Source organism: Ananas comosus, linkage group 15 (genome assembly GCF_001540865.1).
Source record: "Ananas comosus cultivar F153 linkage group 15, ASM154086v1, whole genome shotgun sequence".
Classification (NCBI taxonomy): domain Eukaryota; kingdom Viridiplantae; phylum Streptophyta; class Magnoliopsida; order Poales; family Bromeliaceae; genus Ananas; species Ananas comosus.
The window spans coordinates 7,847,553-7,862,690 of NC_033635.1; the positions used below are offsets into that span (position 1 = coordinate 7,847,553).

Sequence of the window (15,138 nt, forward strand, 5' to 3'; positions counted from 1 at the left end):
TTCTGTTACCTTAGTTCTTGCCTCTATCACTAGCCTTTAAGGTTTTCCACTACCTTACTCAAGCTATCCACCCGACTCTGCCTCGAGTCAATCATTCGCGGATAGTCCGCGGACTGGCTGTACCTCAGCCTGGCTGCCATCACAGCCCACCGCACCTCTTGACTTAGCCATCTGGTGGCGAATGCGTTGTCCTTACCGAGCAATGACTCAAGTCATTACTTAGCCATCTGGCGGCGAACTTATCGCATCTCACCCAACAATGGTTCAGGTCATGACTCAGCCCTCTAGCGGCGCACGCATTGCCTTTACCCAGCATTGGTTCAAGTCAATCCAGGCGGCATCATCCAATAAGCTAAATGAGCGAGGAGAACCACACATACTCATTCTAGCTTATACCGGGCGAGGAGAACCACACATATCCGTTGGATCATTATTCTCATGGCATACCGGCGAGGAGAACCACACATACCCGTTGAATCACTGCCCGGCGAGGAGAACCACACATACCCGCAGTTATGATTCTAAATGCCATCTCTTGTATCCTGTCACAAGTTCCACCACTTCTTTTGCGGTCACTACACTAGGGATTCCAGAATCCATTTCACAGCTCAAGGGTTGGTCTCAAACCCTATAGTATCGATTTATCTAGGTCCGATGTCCTTTCCACTCTAGGTCCAACTGACTTTAGGTTCCATGCCTCTATCACATAACCTAGGTTTACTTTAACTCTAGGTTTAATCCACAACCTATGTTCTTTAACACTAGGTTCGATGCCACTCACCTAGATCTTGACTCTAGATTCACTTATTCAACCTATGTTCACTAACACTAGGTTCAATGTCATTCGTGTTCAACCTATGTTTAATAACACTAGGTTAGATGCCACTCGTGTTCGAACTATGTTTATTAACACTAGGTTCGATGCCACTCGATCTAATATATAGATGTCTACATGCACATTCCAATTAACATAATCCTCTATATGTTAACTTGCATCCATCTAGCATTAGCATTATGTTATTATGCATTTTCCTCAATGTGTCAACATACATATCTCATTGGTAGGCATTAAACATCAAGCATAATAAGATTCGTGCATCTCTATTATCTTATGCAACCTACCACTACATATGCATGCATCAATAGTAAGCATTACTCTTAGACATAGAGGCGATCTAGTCGCTTCGGTAAACACAACCCCCCTCGATTCGCTTTACGATTGCTTGTAGTCACTTGTAACAGGCCGCCCGCGGCACTCGGTATCCGGTTTAGCCCGATTCTGCAATCGCTCATCAACCGTGCATCGCTTGGCAGCCACGGTTAAAAGGGTCTTCGTTTATTTGCCGCGGTGCCTGGGTTTCGTTTTCACGATTTATGGACGCCACCTCGGCCCTCCAGGCGGAAACGAAGCTAAATCCTCCGTTTCTTCAATATCTTCGCACTAGCTCGACGAATCGCCGAACCGACTTCGCCAATGCGTTCGTATACCTAGCAATTAGGTTTACATAGGGTTAAACTAGATCAAACCCAACTATTTAGCAAAATCCCATTTTGGAGCCCTAGCTTTAGCATCATCTCCAATAACCCAAATCTCATGAGGAAAGCATGCTAAAACTACACTAGAGACTATTAAACCACCAAGCATTAAGGATTAAACCAAATCCCAAAAGCTTACCAAATTGCAAACGTTGAGACGGGAGCACGCCGCTCAAACGGGCGCACGAAAGCTCGAACCATCGCCTCCCACGCGTTCGCAAGATCCTTCTCCTCCAAGCCTCCGAGTTTGAGAGATGGATCTAGAGAGAGGGAGGAGCTCCTCTCTCTACCAAGGTGTGTGTGTGTGGTGCTTTTTGGCTAAGGAAGAAGAAGAGAGGAGTTGGCCCCTTTTCTAAAGCAAAGCACCCACAATTACCAATTAGTCCCTGCTGTTTCTGGGCATTTTTCGGGCTCAGGGTCCGGACCCCGTAGGTCCAGAAAATCAGCATTTTCAGACTTAGCCAAAATTTCAGCCTTTTCGCCAATTTTGGTCCGTTTTCGCTCGTTTTCGCTCCGTGAGTCTCCGATTCGTTTCAAATCGAACCGAGACTCTCAAAACATGTTTTCGAGCGTGTTTTCATCGTCTTTTTCATCCGCGCTAATGCCGGATTTAGTTCATGATCCAACATAGCCTTTCGGGTCCCGTTTTCGCGCCTACGCGCTCCGAAAACGCCCGAATGCTTCCGAACTTTACCGGAACCTCACCGGAACCATTCAAATGGCTTTTCAACCAAATGTACACCGTAACTTCATAATTTTAGAAGTCCGGTACCTTACACACTACCTATTGTACAAAATGCCAATAGGTCCCTCACAATTCAAGTATTCTAACTTTACTTCATCATGAGCTAAATCTTGAGTTCCTGAGTTTGTTTTTGCGTCCATTTTGCATCAAAACATCTCCAACTCAGTCAAACACTATAAAAAAAAAATGCTGACTAACAATCTATACTGCAACCTTGCCTATTTGCCAAGATTTAGTACTCTACATTCAATTAACGCATCTACTGTTCATCTGCTATTTTTGAATTATTCTTTGTGGTTTAGTTAGTTTAGAAAACAGTTCCACTTGGGAAAAATAACAATATTCTTTTATATGTTGTACTAGAATTAGGTGGTTGTACATAAAAGCGGTTAATCAAGTTATGTTTATAGAGAGAGAAAGTAATCAATGCAGTCTCCTATAAATAGTTATGTATGTTAACTTGATGCTGAACTTGATGGCTTGTAGTCTTTGACTGAAAAGGACGCTCTAGATGAATTGAGAGGAAATGAACGAGAAAAGCAAGAAAGCATGGTTGACGAACGAATTAATCCTACTTAAGACTGTAGGGAGTAGCCATATGGTAAAAATCATAGCTATCAGAACATGAAGGAAGTTAACTGAATGTAAAGAGAGGTCGAACCTCGCTCCTTTGAGAACTTAACTATACTTTAGGGTTGAGAATGATGGCCAACTTGAAGGAGACTCGAAAGGAACAGTGAAGACTTGAACTTTGTTAGTGTTGCCAACAATAATAACACAAGGATTACGCGAGATACCTATAAGAAGTTATTTAGTTTCTAGCTATTTAGAGAACTTGGACCTTAGCTCCTCATGACATAGAATGAAGTATAGTTTCATGAGAAAATTAGGAGCTGAGGTTACCAGTGATACAACCGGAAAAAAGTAGGAACACTGCTAATGATTCACAATAATATTCATGATCCTTATTGTTTTCCTTTTATTGATAGCTTTATTTTGAATGTTTTGGTTAAACTTTGATTAGGAAGTGGCAAAAATAGGATAATTAATGCGAAAAATACTTCAGCAGTACTGTAGTAGATGTTAGTGTAGCTGTGGATACTGCAGCAGCTAGTATTATAGAGGCCCAGGGTAGTAGGGGAAAATAAGTGAACATTTTAAAAGTTGAAGCCAAAATAAGTCCTAAAAGAACATCCTAGTATGATAATTAACATGAAGTATTTTACATTCTCGTCCGACATCTTCATTGTTTGTCTTATGCAGTTTGTTTATCTCATTATTATTTTAACCATAATGCATTTATAGGGTATACAATATAATCTGTGCTTGGTTTGACCAGTCTTGTCATAACAATTGCGTCAAACCAATTATTAATTTCTATTTTCCTATTTATGTAGGTGCCTGTTGAAATTTTTGGACTCCCTGAGAAAGTTGTTGAAATTTCAGCTGGTTACCATCATTCTTGTGCAATTACTGGTGAGAGAAAGAACAAAGGATATGGATATTGTGCTTTCGTTAAATGCTAAGTGCAAACTTTCTTTTGATAATTATAAATAAGCTCAATCTGCAGTCTTTGTATATGGCCAGGCAATCAATAAAGGTTTATGCAAATGAGTTTAAGAAAGCTGAACAAATACAATTATTTTAACTGATTTAGTGTGTGTCACCTATTAGCGTGACATTCAGATCAAACAAAAAAGTGAATGGAAATAAATGGCAGCTTCAAAGATGATACTCGTAAACAATACTCAGAAAATTTAATGAATCTGATGTTATAATATTGGTTTCACTAATGTTGTTATAAAAGATTAATAACAGAGACTATATTTTGTGCAAGTTGGTGATTGTAAAATAAACATGATGGGACTTGGTATACATTTTCATTAAATCTATGCAAAAGATCCTACCCTTTATTCTCCTCTGATATGAATACTAAAACATATTCTAATACATTAAACAGTTATATTCTCATTCTTTTTGTTGTCCTAAAATTGACTGTTGATACATACTGAGCTTTTTTTTTTGTTATTCTTTATTTCCTATCCCTATGTACTTACAATGTTACAATTAATTACTCTTAGGGCATGTTTGGTTTGAAGTATTTGAGAGTTGGAATGAGAATCGGAATTAAGTCATTCTTATTGTTAGTGTTTGGATTGAGGGATTGGCATTCTGATTCCCATTTCTGGGGACATTCGAGTCCCTTAAGGGCATGTTTGTTCATGATTGGAATATGAATGGGAAATGGAATTGGATTGCTTCAGAATGGGAAATGGAATGACGAAACATCCAAAAATGTTTGGTTCATTATTGGAATGGAAATCAGAATGGGAATCTAGGATTTTGAGTGTGGGTTTTGATTAAGAGATAGGAGAGTGATGAATGAAGAGGAAGGGAAGGTGTTTGCGAGAGGGGATTTTGAGTAGTTGCTTGGAATAGGCCAATATGGAATTCAAAGCTAGATTGGGCCATAAATGGATTTGGCCATTGCCATTCAAAGTGGAATAGGAATCGAAATCCGATTCTTGTAAAACAAACAACAACAATCGGAATCAATGAATCCCGTTTCGATTCCATAGTCTAAAAATAGATGAACCAAACATGCCCTAAAAGTGACTCCCACCTCCATGGTCGGAGTTAACTTTGATTCTCGAGTGATTGAAAAAATATATTTTTCTTCTTCCACTAATAATTATTTGAATTTAAATATAAACCATATAAATTCATTAGCTTAATCATAATTTCAAATTTGAATTTGAAATATGAATTTAAAATTTAAATTTAAATTTCTTAAATTTTAATTTATAGTTGTAAATTTAAATTTTGACTTTTGACCTTGAATTTGAATTGTAAATTCTAATTTTAAGTTCAAATTTAGAGTCAAATTTTCATTAAAAATTTGAATAATAAATTTAAATTTTAATAAAAATGCTTTTTTTTTTTTTAATTTCAATTTGAACATGATTCTGTTTTCGATTCCACTTCCTCTTATGAACGAAACAAATTGTTATTTTTATCATTCCGTTTTGGATTTTGGTCCATTTTCATTCCTATTCTGGTTTCAATTCCTCTTTTGAACCAAACGTGCCCTTAGGGCATGCTTGATTGCCCCTTTTTCACCCAGGATTTGGAATCAGAATACGAATTTGTTTGAGGGTGTGTTTGGTATGCGGGAGTCCCATTCTGATTCCGATTCTTGTATAGAATGAGAATCTCCAATCACCCCTTTTTCCAATCCGGCTTAGGAGGTCGAATTGCAAGTTGAATCCTAGCAGAATTAAAGTTTGTTCCAAAAATATGTCAACTATATTTTGAAACTAAATTTAATTTTTTAACTTCAAGTTTTAAGTAAAATATAAGTTTAAATTTTTAGAAATTAAATTTTAATTTTTAATATTGATTTAAAACTCAAATTAAATTAAATTTAATTTAGCATTTTGAATTTGATCTATGAATTTAAACTTAAATTTTATGTTCAAATTTTAAATTTTAAAATTTTCATTTAAATTTTAAATTAAATATATGGATTTAATTTGGAATTTAAATTGTAATTTTAAGTTTGAATTTGAATCAAATCGAAAATTAATTTTATACTTTGAGTTGTGCACTCAACTTTAAATTTTAATTGTTAAAAATTTACATTCAAAATTTTGGCTTATCATTTGAAAATTTTGATGTAAATTTTTAATATTTAATTTTTTGTTTGCATTTAAATTATAAATTTAATTCTATGTTTTGAGTTGCAAATTCAATTTAAATTATCTTCGTATTTTAATTTTAATTTTTATTTTAATTATTTGTTTGATAACCACAATTTTTTCTATCACAACTAGATTGTGTAAACAGGAATCAACTATTCCGATTCCGATTGTTATTCACTTATTCTAAACTAAACAAATTGAGAGAATTTGACCATTTCGTTTCCAATTCCAGTCTGTTCCAATTCCAATTCCGATTCCATTTCTTATTTTGAACCAAACACCCCAAGGTTAGTAGTGAAATCAAAATTTTAAACTTTAGGTATCTATTTTGAAAGCACTTTATGTTAGGTAGTGAAATCAGAGCTTTGAAAGTTCATGTACCTATTTTAGAATGTGCTATAGTTTAGGTAAGTTTATACAGTTTGTCCTTAATACTTAATAGTTTTGTCCTTTGATAGATTTATCGTTTTACTACTGCATTATTCTGGGTCATTTTATTTATACTAGGTAATAATTTAACTTTTGGACAGTTTTCTTGTATTGATGGTCCTTTGTTTAGAAGAAAATTTACATTCTTTTCCAAACTATTGCCTTTGCTTTTTTGATTTAGATAATGGGAAGCTCTTTGTTTGGGGAGACAACTCCAGTGGTCAGCTTGGTCTTGGAAGAAGTAATGCTATTATTCTTGGACTCACCTTCTTTGTTATTAGCAATATAATATATTATATATCATAATATATATATATATATATATAATATATATATATATTATTATGAGACTACTATGTGGACTTTCAAATCATCGATCGGCTTCGTTAAACTTGATTCTATGAGTATTGAATGTAACCTAGAAAATAAATTTGCGATTTTTTCGATATTATTTGCTCTAGTGAACGAAGGGGCTCAAAATAACGGGCTGTAAAAAAATCTTACAAAACGTGAATAATATGACATTAAAATTTGGATGCAAAAGAATTGATCTTGTTTATATAGTATAAAGAATTATTCATATCAAAATTTTACGTGATTTGGATATTTTACACCGTTAAACTTAACAAACATCACTTACGGCCATTAAAATTCATTCGATTTTGAGCCCTTCGATTCACTAGGCAAATCATAATCGAAAAAATCATAACAATTTATTTGTCTAGGTACTTCAAATTATCTTAGATCAAGTTTAACGGAGCCATCGACTAATTTCGAAAGTCGCAACAATCGAAAACGACCTAGAAGCACGAGGGCCTCGTGCTTCAAAAAGCATAGTAGCCTCACTCTATAATATATATAATTATATAGAGAGAGAGGATGTACGCGATCGAGAGGAGACGAGAGGAGTAGATCTGTATACTATCATAGCACGGAGGCCCCCGTGCTACAAGTTTGTTTTCAATGCTTGCGGCTTTCAAATCGACGATTGGCTTCCGTTAGACTTGATCCTACACTATTTAAAAGTATTTGAAACTAATATTCATAATTTTTCGGCATTATTTGGCTAGTGATCAAAAGGTCTCAAAATTGACAATTTTAATGGTAGAGTGTATGCATTTGTCAAATTTAACGGGTGTATAAAATACCAAATTAGAATGAAATTTTTATAGAATTTTTTTTTTTACTATTAGAGTTATAAAAAGATCAGACTCTGATCTAATAATTCAAGTCTTCTACTCATTTTTTTAGATTTTTATTTTTAGCGTCATTTTAGACCTATGTTTGATATGGATGAATATACACCCAAATATTAGAAATTTAGTTTCAAATACTTCAATTAGTGTAATTAAGTCTATACGGAGCCGACGTCGTTATTTGGTAAAGCTGGCATCATTAAAACAACTGTGCTAGGCACGAAAGCCCGTGCTACCAGGATAGTATACCAGCCGTGAAGCTCTCTCTCTATATAATATACATATATAAACATATATACAATATATATATATAATATATAATATATAGTATTATATATACAATATTATATATACATACATATATACATACATATATATGTATATATGTTTATAATACATATACTATATATAACATATATATATATAGAGTTAGAGCTAGAAATACTCCCAAAAGCACCAATGGGTTGGTATTATATATTAGTAATATTGGAGTAGAGCTAAGAATTTACTCCCCTAAAATGCACCAATGGGTTGGTGCTTTTGAGTTTTAGCCCCTTGATGGAGAGATTGTGAGGTTGAGATGATGGTATAGGTGTCCGGTGTGGTCGGTGGAATTAGTGTTTGATCAAAGGTTTATTAGTAATACAGGAGTAAGATCATAGGCTATGAACTTAGAAGCCACAATGAGTTGGTGCTTTAAAAGTATGTTCTAGCTTACTCTATAACATATAATATATACATATAACATATATACATATAGAGTTGATGCTAGAATACTATGAAGCAAACGGGCTCCGTTGCACCCATTGTTTTCAGATGATGGAGTTACATATATATATATAATATATATCATATATATATATAATATATATAAGAAGAGAGAGAGATGAGAGTATGAGAAGAGAGAGAGATGATGGACGTTTCGAGAGGATGAGAGCCAGAGGGAGAGAGAAATCTGAGGAGAGAGTGCAAGGAGTCGAGTGTAAGCGGAATTGAGGTGAACGAGACGAGGAGCGGTGAGATTTCCTGCTTATGACTGAGGACTGAAGGGAGAGGCATGAGAGTGAAGAGACCGTTCGTGAGAGCTTGTCGGTCAGTGGTCGGAGCTCATCTCGTGGAGAGCAGAGAGAGTTGAGCTAGAATACTATCGATAGCAAACGGGCTCCGTTGCCACCCATTTGTTTTCGATGATGGAGCCTCCAGATCGACGATCAGCACCGTTGAACATGATCTATACCATTTGAAGTGTTTAGAAATCAAATTTCAAATATTTTCAACATCATTTGCCTAATGATCAAATGGTTTCAAATTTTGTAATTTTAATTGTTGATATGAGGCGTTTTCTCGTTTAATGGCGTAAAGATATCCAAATCAATTGAATATTTGTTAGAAAATTCTTTAAACTATTTAAAACAAGATCTATACTCTTGATCTTGAGTACAAGACTCCTATCTGGGTTATATATACATATTATATAGGCTAAATTACAGAAAACTCCCCTGTCAAAACCCGATTTATCACTTTTCCCCCGTCATTTAAAAACCTACACTTTGCCCCTTGTAAAATGAAAAATGTGCACTTCACCCCAAGGTTTAAAGTGTCGTGGCACGGGGGCGTGCCGGCACGGTCCTGGCACGGTACGGCACGGGCACGCTTGCGTGCTGACACGTGGCACGCTTGCGTGCCGACAGATACGCACGACCTCCTACTGGCACGCTTTGGCACGGATTTTTTTCAGTTTTTTTGATTTCAATAAACTCTTATAATGTTATTTTGAAAGATTTAAATAAATAATTATTTATATTTGCTATATATACCTTATTATACTCATCAATTAACATGCATGTAAGCTTTTTGTAAGTAAAATACAATTATACCTGATGTAGAATAAAAATTAAAATACAATAATAAAATTCACAAGTATAATAATTATTTAAATTTACATCTTTACATAGAGATGACTGCTTAATTCCACATAGATTGTCGCGCTTGATCATATCGCATATTGTCATCTGCAGATACAAGATTTATTTGATAATGTTGATATAAGTATTGCTGGTATTGTGAGAAAGTCATATATTCCCGATATACGTCATTGTATTGTCGGAGATAACTTGCATATGCAACTGGATCGTGGATATAATGGACAACAGTCATCTGTGGCATATAAACTGAAGCATCATAAGGATATGGATTGTATGGAAAAGAAGAACCATAATGTGGATATGCATGAGTGGATGTAGATTCGCCGTATGAGCTTTCACTATGTCCAGGGATGGATTGGGATTCACTCTGAGTGCCATAAATTGATGAATCATAATCAAATATCTCTCCATATAGACCATGTCGATATGAGGGATGCGATGATATTGAAGTACTATCAAACTGTGTTTGCAAAGTATCATCCCTTCGTGGAGGTCTAGTTGATATTGCCTCCAAACCTTCTCTCATCTCCCCATAATCTTGTTGTGAGGACCTCCTATCTTTTCGACGGTCATATACCATTCCGGATGTTTGACGTGGTCGAGACCCATGATCAGCATCTTGAGTGGCATGTGTGAAGTTTTGCTCTTCAGTAAATATAAGGCCACCACCACCTCCACTCTCCTGTTGTGTTGGTGGAATGAAGTCGCCACCATCCTCACTGCTATTAGTGGTATCATCATCATCACTACATTCATCTTTAGACTGTGGTAATCCAGAATCTGCTGGTGTCGATGTATCACTATCATTATCTTGTGGGAGTGCATCAGCTGCATCTAATGGATCCATCGATGTCATACTTTTTTTACTCTTACCACTTCGGACTGTCGTTGAAGGCCTTTTTGCAGTATAAGACGTTTTCTCCTTTCCAGATTGACTCTGAGTACGACGTGAACGACCATATCCAGGTCCTTGCATAAGACGTTCGAATTCTGCATCAGAGTCATGTGTAGGATTTTGGGATTTTTCGTCCAAAGCTGTTTGTTCTTGCACATTACCTTGACACCTTCCTATGTTCTCGTCAGCCCATCTTTCAACATTACTAATTCCTGCTTCATCAGCAATTACTCTGAAGGGTCGTGGTGGATCTCCAGGCTCATTGAGTAATGGGTCCTCTTGGTTGTCTCTATCTTGTAGCCAATCAAGTATGGGGTTTGATTCATCATTGATAAAACTTGCATCCAAGGGATCATAAGTTTTAATTTCTTTTCCTTATCATACTCCTTTTCAATGCATTTTAAACGGAGCCTTATATTATAGTGGACATAAACTAGCTTCTCTAATCGAGCGTACGCTAATCGATTACGCACTTTGGTATGTATTAGTGCGAACGTGCTCTAGTTGCGTTCACATCCACTAGACGTTGTCGTTTGAGATAAGACACACACAACAATCTTTTTTAAATACTTTGCTGATCCACCATATTGTAGCCATCGCTCAGCTGTACAATTAAAAGTTAAAAATATAGCAAATAAGATTTATCATCAGCTGTAAACTGTCCAAATTATGGAGTTACTTACTGGGATCGGTATTGTGTCTTCCGTTAATTGCACCCGCTTCACCAAAAGTTCCAGCGGATTCACGAAATATTTTTCCCTTTATTATGATAGAATAATAGTCAGAAATCAGCATATTAACATCTAGCAAATTAATAATACATTGAAAAAATATTATACCTCACTTATGGCAAGAGCAGCATGTGTTGGATCCCTCTCCAATCTATTGATAACGTTTCGTAATGCCTTCAACAGTTCATCATCAAATCCAAGATTATAACGATGATGGTACGACGGATTAAGATAATAACCTATCATTAAGAAAGAAATCACTCCATTAATAATACAAGGCTACTAATGAACAATCAATAATAAATAGTTTTGTTATAATTTATAACTTACCTGCTAGGTGTAGATCCCGGCTCATCTGAACGTCCCAACGTCTGTCAATAACTTTTAAAAAAGATTGACACCGTGGCGAATTAATTTTTTTAATATTATCTTTAGCCATTCTCAGTTTATAATAGACATGTCCCATTTGAGGTATTTTTTCCTGATCCACTAAACGGAGAACCACATATAAAGGCTCCACAATATCAACAATCTCTTTCACATAATCCCAAAACTTGGCAGACAGAATTATTTGCTCAATCGATTTTCCATCAGCCGTGGAGGCATAACGAGATGTTTGCCAATCATCTGATGCAAACATGGACTTTAATCCATTTTTATTTTGAAGGATACTGTTTAGAGCAATAAAATTTGTGGCAAATCGTGTGATACCAGAACGTACTAGTTCTCGTCCTGTGAATTTCACCATTAAAGCATGAACCCAAAGATGATTATACAAATACTTAGATACACGTTGTGCAGTATCTACAGTTTTTTTAACTCGATTTATGTCACCGAAGTCAGACATCATTAGATTGATGCAATGTGCTGCACAAGGAGTCCAAAATAAATACGGATGCCTTTGCATTAATAGTTTGCCAGCTTTTTTGAAGTTTGCACCATTGTCTGATACAACTTGTACCACACATTTCTCACCAATCTCACCTAAAACTTGTTCCAGTAATGCATATATATAATCAGCATCTTCAAATCGACCGGTCGTATCGATTGATTTGTGGAAAACCACCCTGCCATTACAATAGATTAAAAAATTTATAATGCTCATTTTTGTCGGTCCTGTCTAACTATCACACATCAAGGTAACACCATACATCTCCCATTGTTGTTTGAAGGTTTTTACCCATGCATGAATATCATTGACCTCCGTGTCAAGATATTTGCCAGAAATCTCATACGGCGTTGGGGGTTCAACTCCTGGACCCTCCTTTTGTATGGTAGCGATCATTGATCTATAATATGGAGTACTTGCTGCATTGGAAGGAATATGACTGAAGTGAAAAAATTTTGCTATTGCTCGACCAATTTTGCCTTTTTTATCTTTTTTTAGCATACTATCTATGCGTTGCTGTTGAGCATCTGGGTCAGGAAATGCCATTGGGTCTATATCTATAATATTTGGATGTCTTCCACTTTTTTCTTTTGGTCATTTTTTAAATCTATCGAACATGCGGCTAACAGAACCACTTCGAGCTAAACCAGATGGTGCAGAGCCAGACCCAGACCCACCACCAGCATCAAACTGAGAGCGTCCAAATTGTGCTCTATGTCGTTGGACTTCATTTTGCTGCCATCTTTCTTGTGCAGATACTTCCATCGCAGCTCTAATATCAGGATCTAATTCATCACCTAAACCTTCATATGGGTCAGTAGGGGGATATTCACCCGCTCGTTTATCTAGTTCATCTCGATCGTCCCTTACTTTCTTTTTTGCTATTTTTGAAGATTCTAATTCAATTTTCATTGCATGTATTATTTCCTGAGGGACTTTAGGGCATTTCGATACTTAAGAAAAACCTCCAGCGATATGTTTCTTTAGGCGAGTGACACCTCCGCCCATTTCGACCATATTACAGTAATTGCACTTCCAATGAAATCTATTTCCATCAACCATTTGTCCATGTTGCCAACCATAATCTTCTGTTCTTTTAGGTGGCATTATGATCTATAATTACTAAGATACAAACAACTCAAATAAAATCTATTTTATAAAAATTTCAAAAAAAAAAACGACATGAGAAGAAAAAAAGGACAGAAAGTGAAGGAGAGAATAACCGAGAAAGGGAGAGAGAAGTTGCCTGAGAAAGAGATAAGGAAGTTACTTAAGAAAGAGAGAGGGTCGTTGCCTTAAGTAGACGAGGGAGGAGGGGGAACATGACAAAAAAAAAAGAAAAAGGATTGACAGTCAAAAAAAGTATCAGAGGGGAACATGACCACATGGGGGAGGGGGAATGTGACAAAAAAGAAAAAAAATTGACAATCAAAATAACCAATCAAATGCAAAAAGACCCAAAAAAAAAAAAAGGAAAGGAAAAAGTATCAGAGGGAAACATGACCACATGGAGGGAGGAGGAATATGACAAAAAAGAAAAAAAAGCAATGACACTAAAAAGAAACCATCAAATGCAAAAAGACAAAAAAAAAAGAAATGAAAAAGCATGAGAAGAAAGCAAAAGGGAGAGTGGGTCAAAAGAAAACCAAGCCAAAAAGGCAACACTTGCAAAAAGAAAACCAAAAAGCATCTTACTGTAAGTCAAAACAAAACCAACACTTGCAAAAAGACAAAACAAAAAAAAAACCATAAAGTAAAGGAAAAAAAAAAGACTATTTAGCACAGCACGGTGCCGCGGCACCCAGTCGCGTGCCGCTCTGTCTCGAGTGCCACGTGTCGGCATGCAAGCGTGCCCGTGCCGTACCGTGCCAGGGCCGTGCCGGCACGCCCCCGTGCCACGGCACTTTAAACCTTGTGTAATGGCATAAAATATTTATTTTCTTTAGCAACAAATTATGCCAAAGAAAATAAATATACTTAGTAACAAGGATGTTATGCCAAAAATATACTTAGTAACAAGGATTTTCTCAATAAAGTTCAAAAGATTTGATAAAAATACATAAAAAATAATTGGCATAATTTGTTGCTAAAGAAAATAAATATTTTATGCCATTACATGTCGGCACACATATTTTTTGTGACCAGCACGCATCGGCACGGCTCGGCACGCACCGTGCCGTATCATGCCGGCAAGTTTCTAGCACAACCCCGTGCCACGGCACTTAAATCCTTGTTAGTAAGTAAATCATGTCAAAATGAACGGTGGAAATTGAACAATCTTTAAAATTTGAGAATAGAACTTTTGAATTCAAGATCAAGGATGTTGACCTTGATCTAGATAGTTTAAAGTATTTTCTATCAAACTATGAATAAATTTAGATTTTTTTACATCGGTAAACTTCAAACTCACCATAGTAGCCACTGAAAATTAACAAATTTGAAATGGTTTGATCATAAAGTAAACTATGTCGAAAAAATATAAAATATTATTTCTAAAAACTTCAAATACCCTAGATCAGTTTTAACGGTGTTGATCGTTTGATTTGAGCACTCTACGATCGAAAACAAAAGTATAGTACCGGAGCATCGGTACTATAGATAATGTAGGAGCCTAACTCTATATATATAGTCTTGCTTTCAACCGTAGATCAAGATTGCTAAAACTGATCTAGGGTATTTGAACTTCTTAGGAATAAAATTTTATATTTTTTCGACATAGTTTACTTTATGATTAAACCATTTCAAAACTATCAATTTTCAATGGCTACTGTGGTGAGTTTGTAGTTTAACAGTGTAGAAAAATCTAAATTTATTCAAATTTTGATAGAAAATACTTAAAAACTATTTAGATCAAGGTCAGCATCCTTGTTCTTGAATTCAATAGTTCTATCCTCAAATTTTAAGGATTGTTCAATTTTCACCGTTCATTTTGACATGATTTACTTATTAAGTAAACAATGTCGAAAAAAACTAAAATTTTATTTCTAAAAACTTTATATACCCTTGATCATATTTAATGGTGTGGATCATTGATTTGAGCACCCTAAGATCAAAAACAAACCTATAGTACTAGAGCTTTGGTACTATAGAT

At 35.7% G+C, this 15,138-nt stretch overlaps 2 protein-coding genes across 10 annotated transcripts in view; one reads left to right on the forward strand and one right to left on the reverse strand.

The window, feature by feature from the left end:
- The window catches only part of LOC109720951 (ultraviolet-B receptor UVR8), an 82,269-nt gene that overhangs the window by 29,720 nt on the left and 37,411 nt on the right, over positions 1-15,138 (forward strand). For 8 of the 9 annotated variants that reach the window (XR_002219105.1, XM_020248328.1, XM_020248327.1 and 5 more), the window contains exons 3-4: positions 3,679-3,757; positions 6,593-6,652. Coding sequence is in view for 8 of the 9 variants with exons in the window: in XM_020248328.1 (XP_020103917.1) it covers positions 3,679-3,757; positions 6,593-6,652 (139 nt within the window). In the remaining variant the exon portion in view is untranslated. The remainder of the gene's footprint in view (positions 1-3,678; positions 3,758-6,592; positions 6,653-15,138) is intronic. The other variant, XM_020248323.1, reaches the window with a different exon arrangement.
- LOC109720952 lies at positions 10,729-13,499 on the reverse strand. Its single transcript, XM_020248330.1, has 4 exons — positions 11,489-13,499; positions 11,267-11,397; positions 11,111-11,186; positions 10,729-11,031 (listed from the first exon to the last, which is right to left on the reverse strand). Exons 1-4 carry the CDS (start codon positions 12,261-12,263, stop codon positions 10,928-10,930), a joined length of 1,086 nt encoding a protein of 361 aa, XP_020103919.1. The 5' UTR covers positions 12,264-13,499; the 3' UTR covers positions 10,729-10,927.

Coding starts and splice junctions, on each gene's coding strand:
- LOC109720952 (XM_020248330.1), bottom strand. CDS start 12,263: ATGAGCATTATAAATTTTTTAATCTATTGTAATGGCAGGGTGGTTTTC. Junction 11,398..11,488: donor CCGGGATCTACACCTAGCAG/GTAAGTTATAAA, acceptor TCTTAATGATAG/GTTATTATCTTAATCCGTCG. Junction 11,187..11,266: donor CTGCTCTTGCCATAAGTGAG/GTATAATATTTT, acceptor ATCATAATAAAG/GGAAAAATATTTCGTGAATC.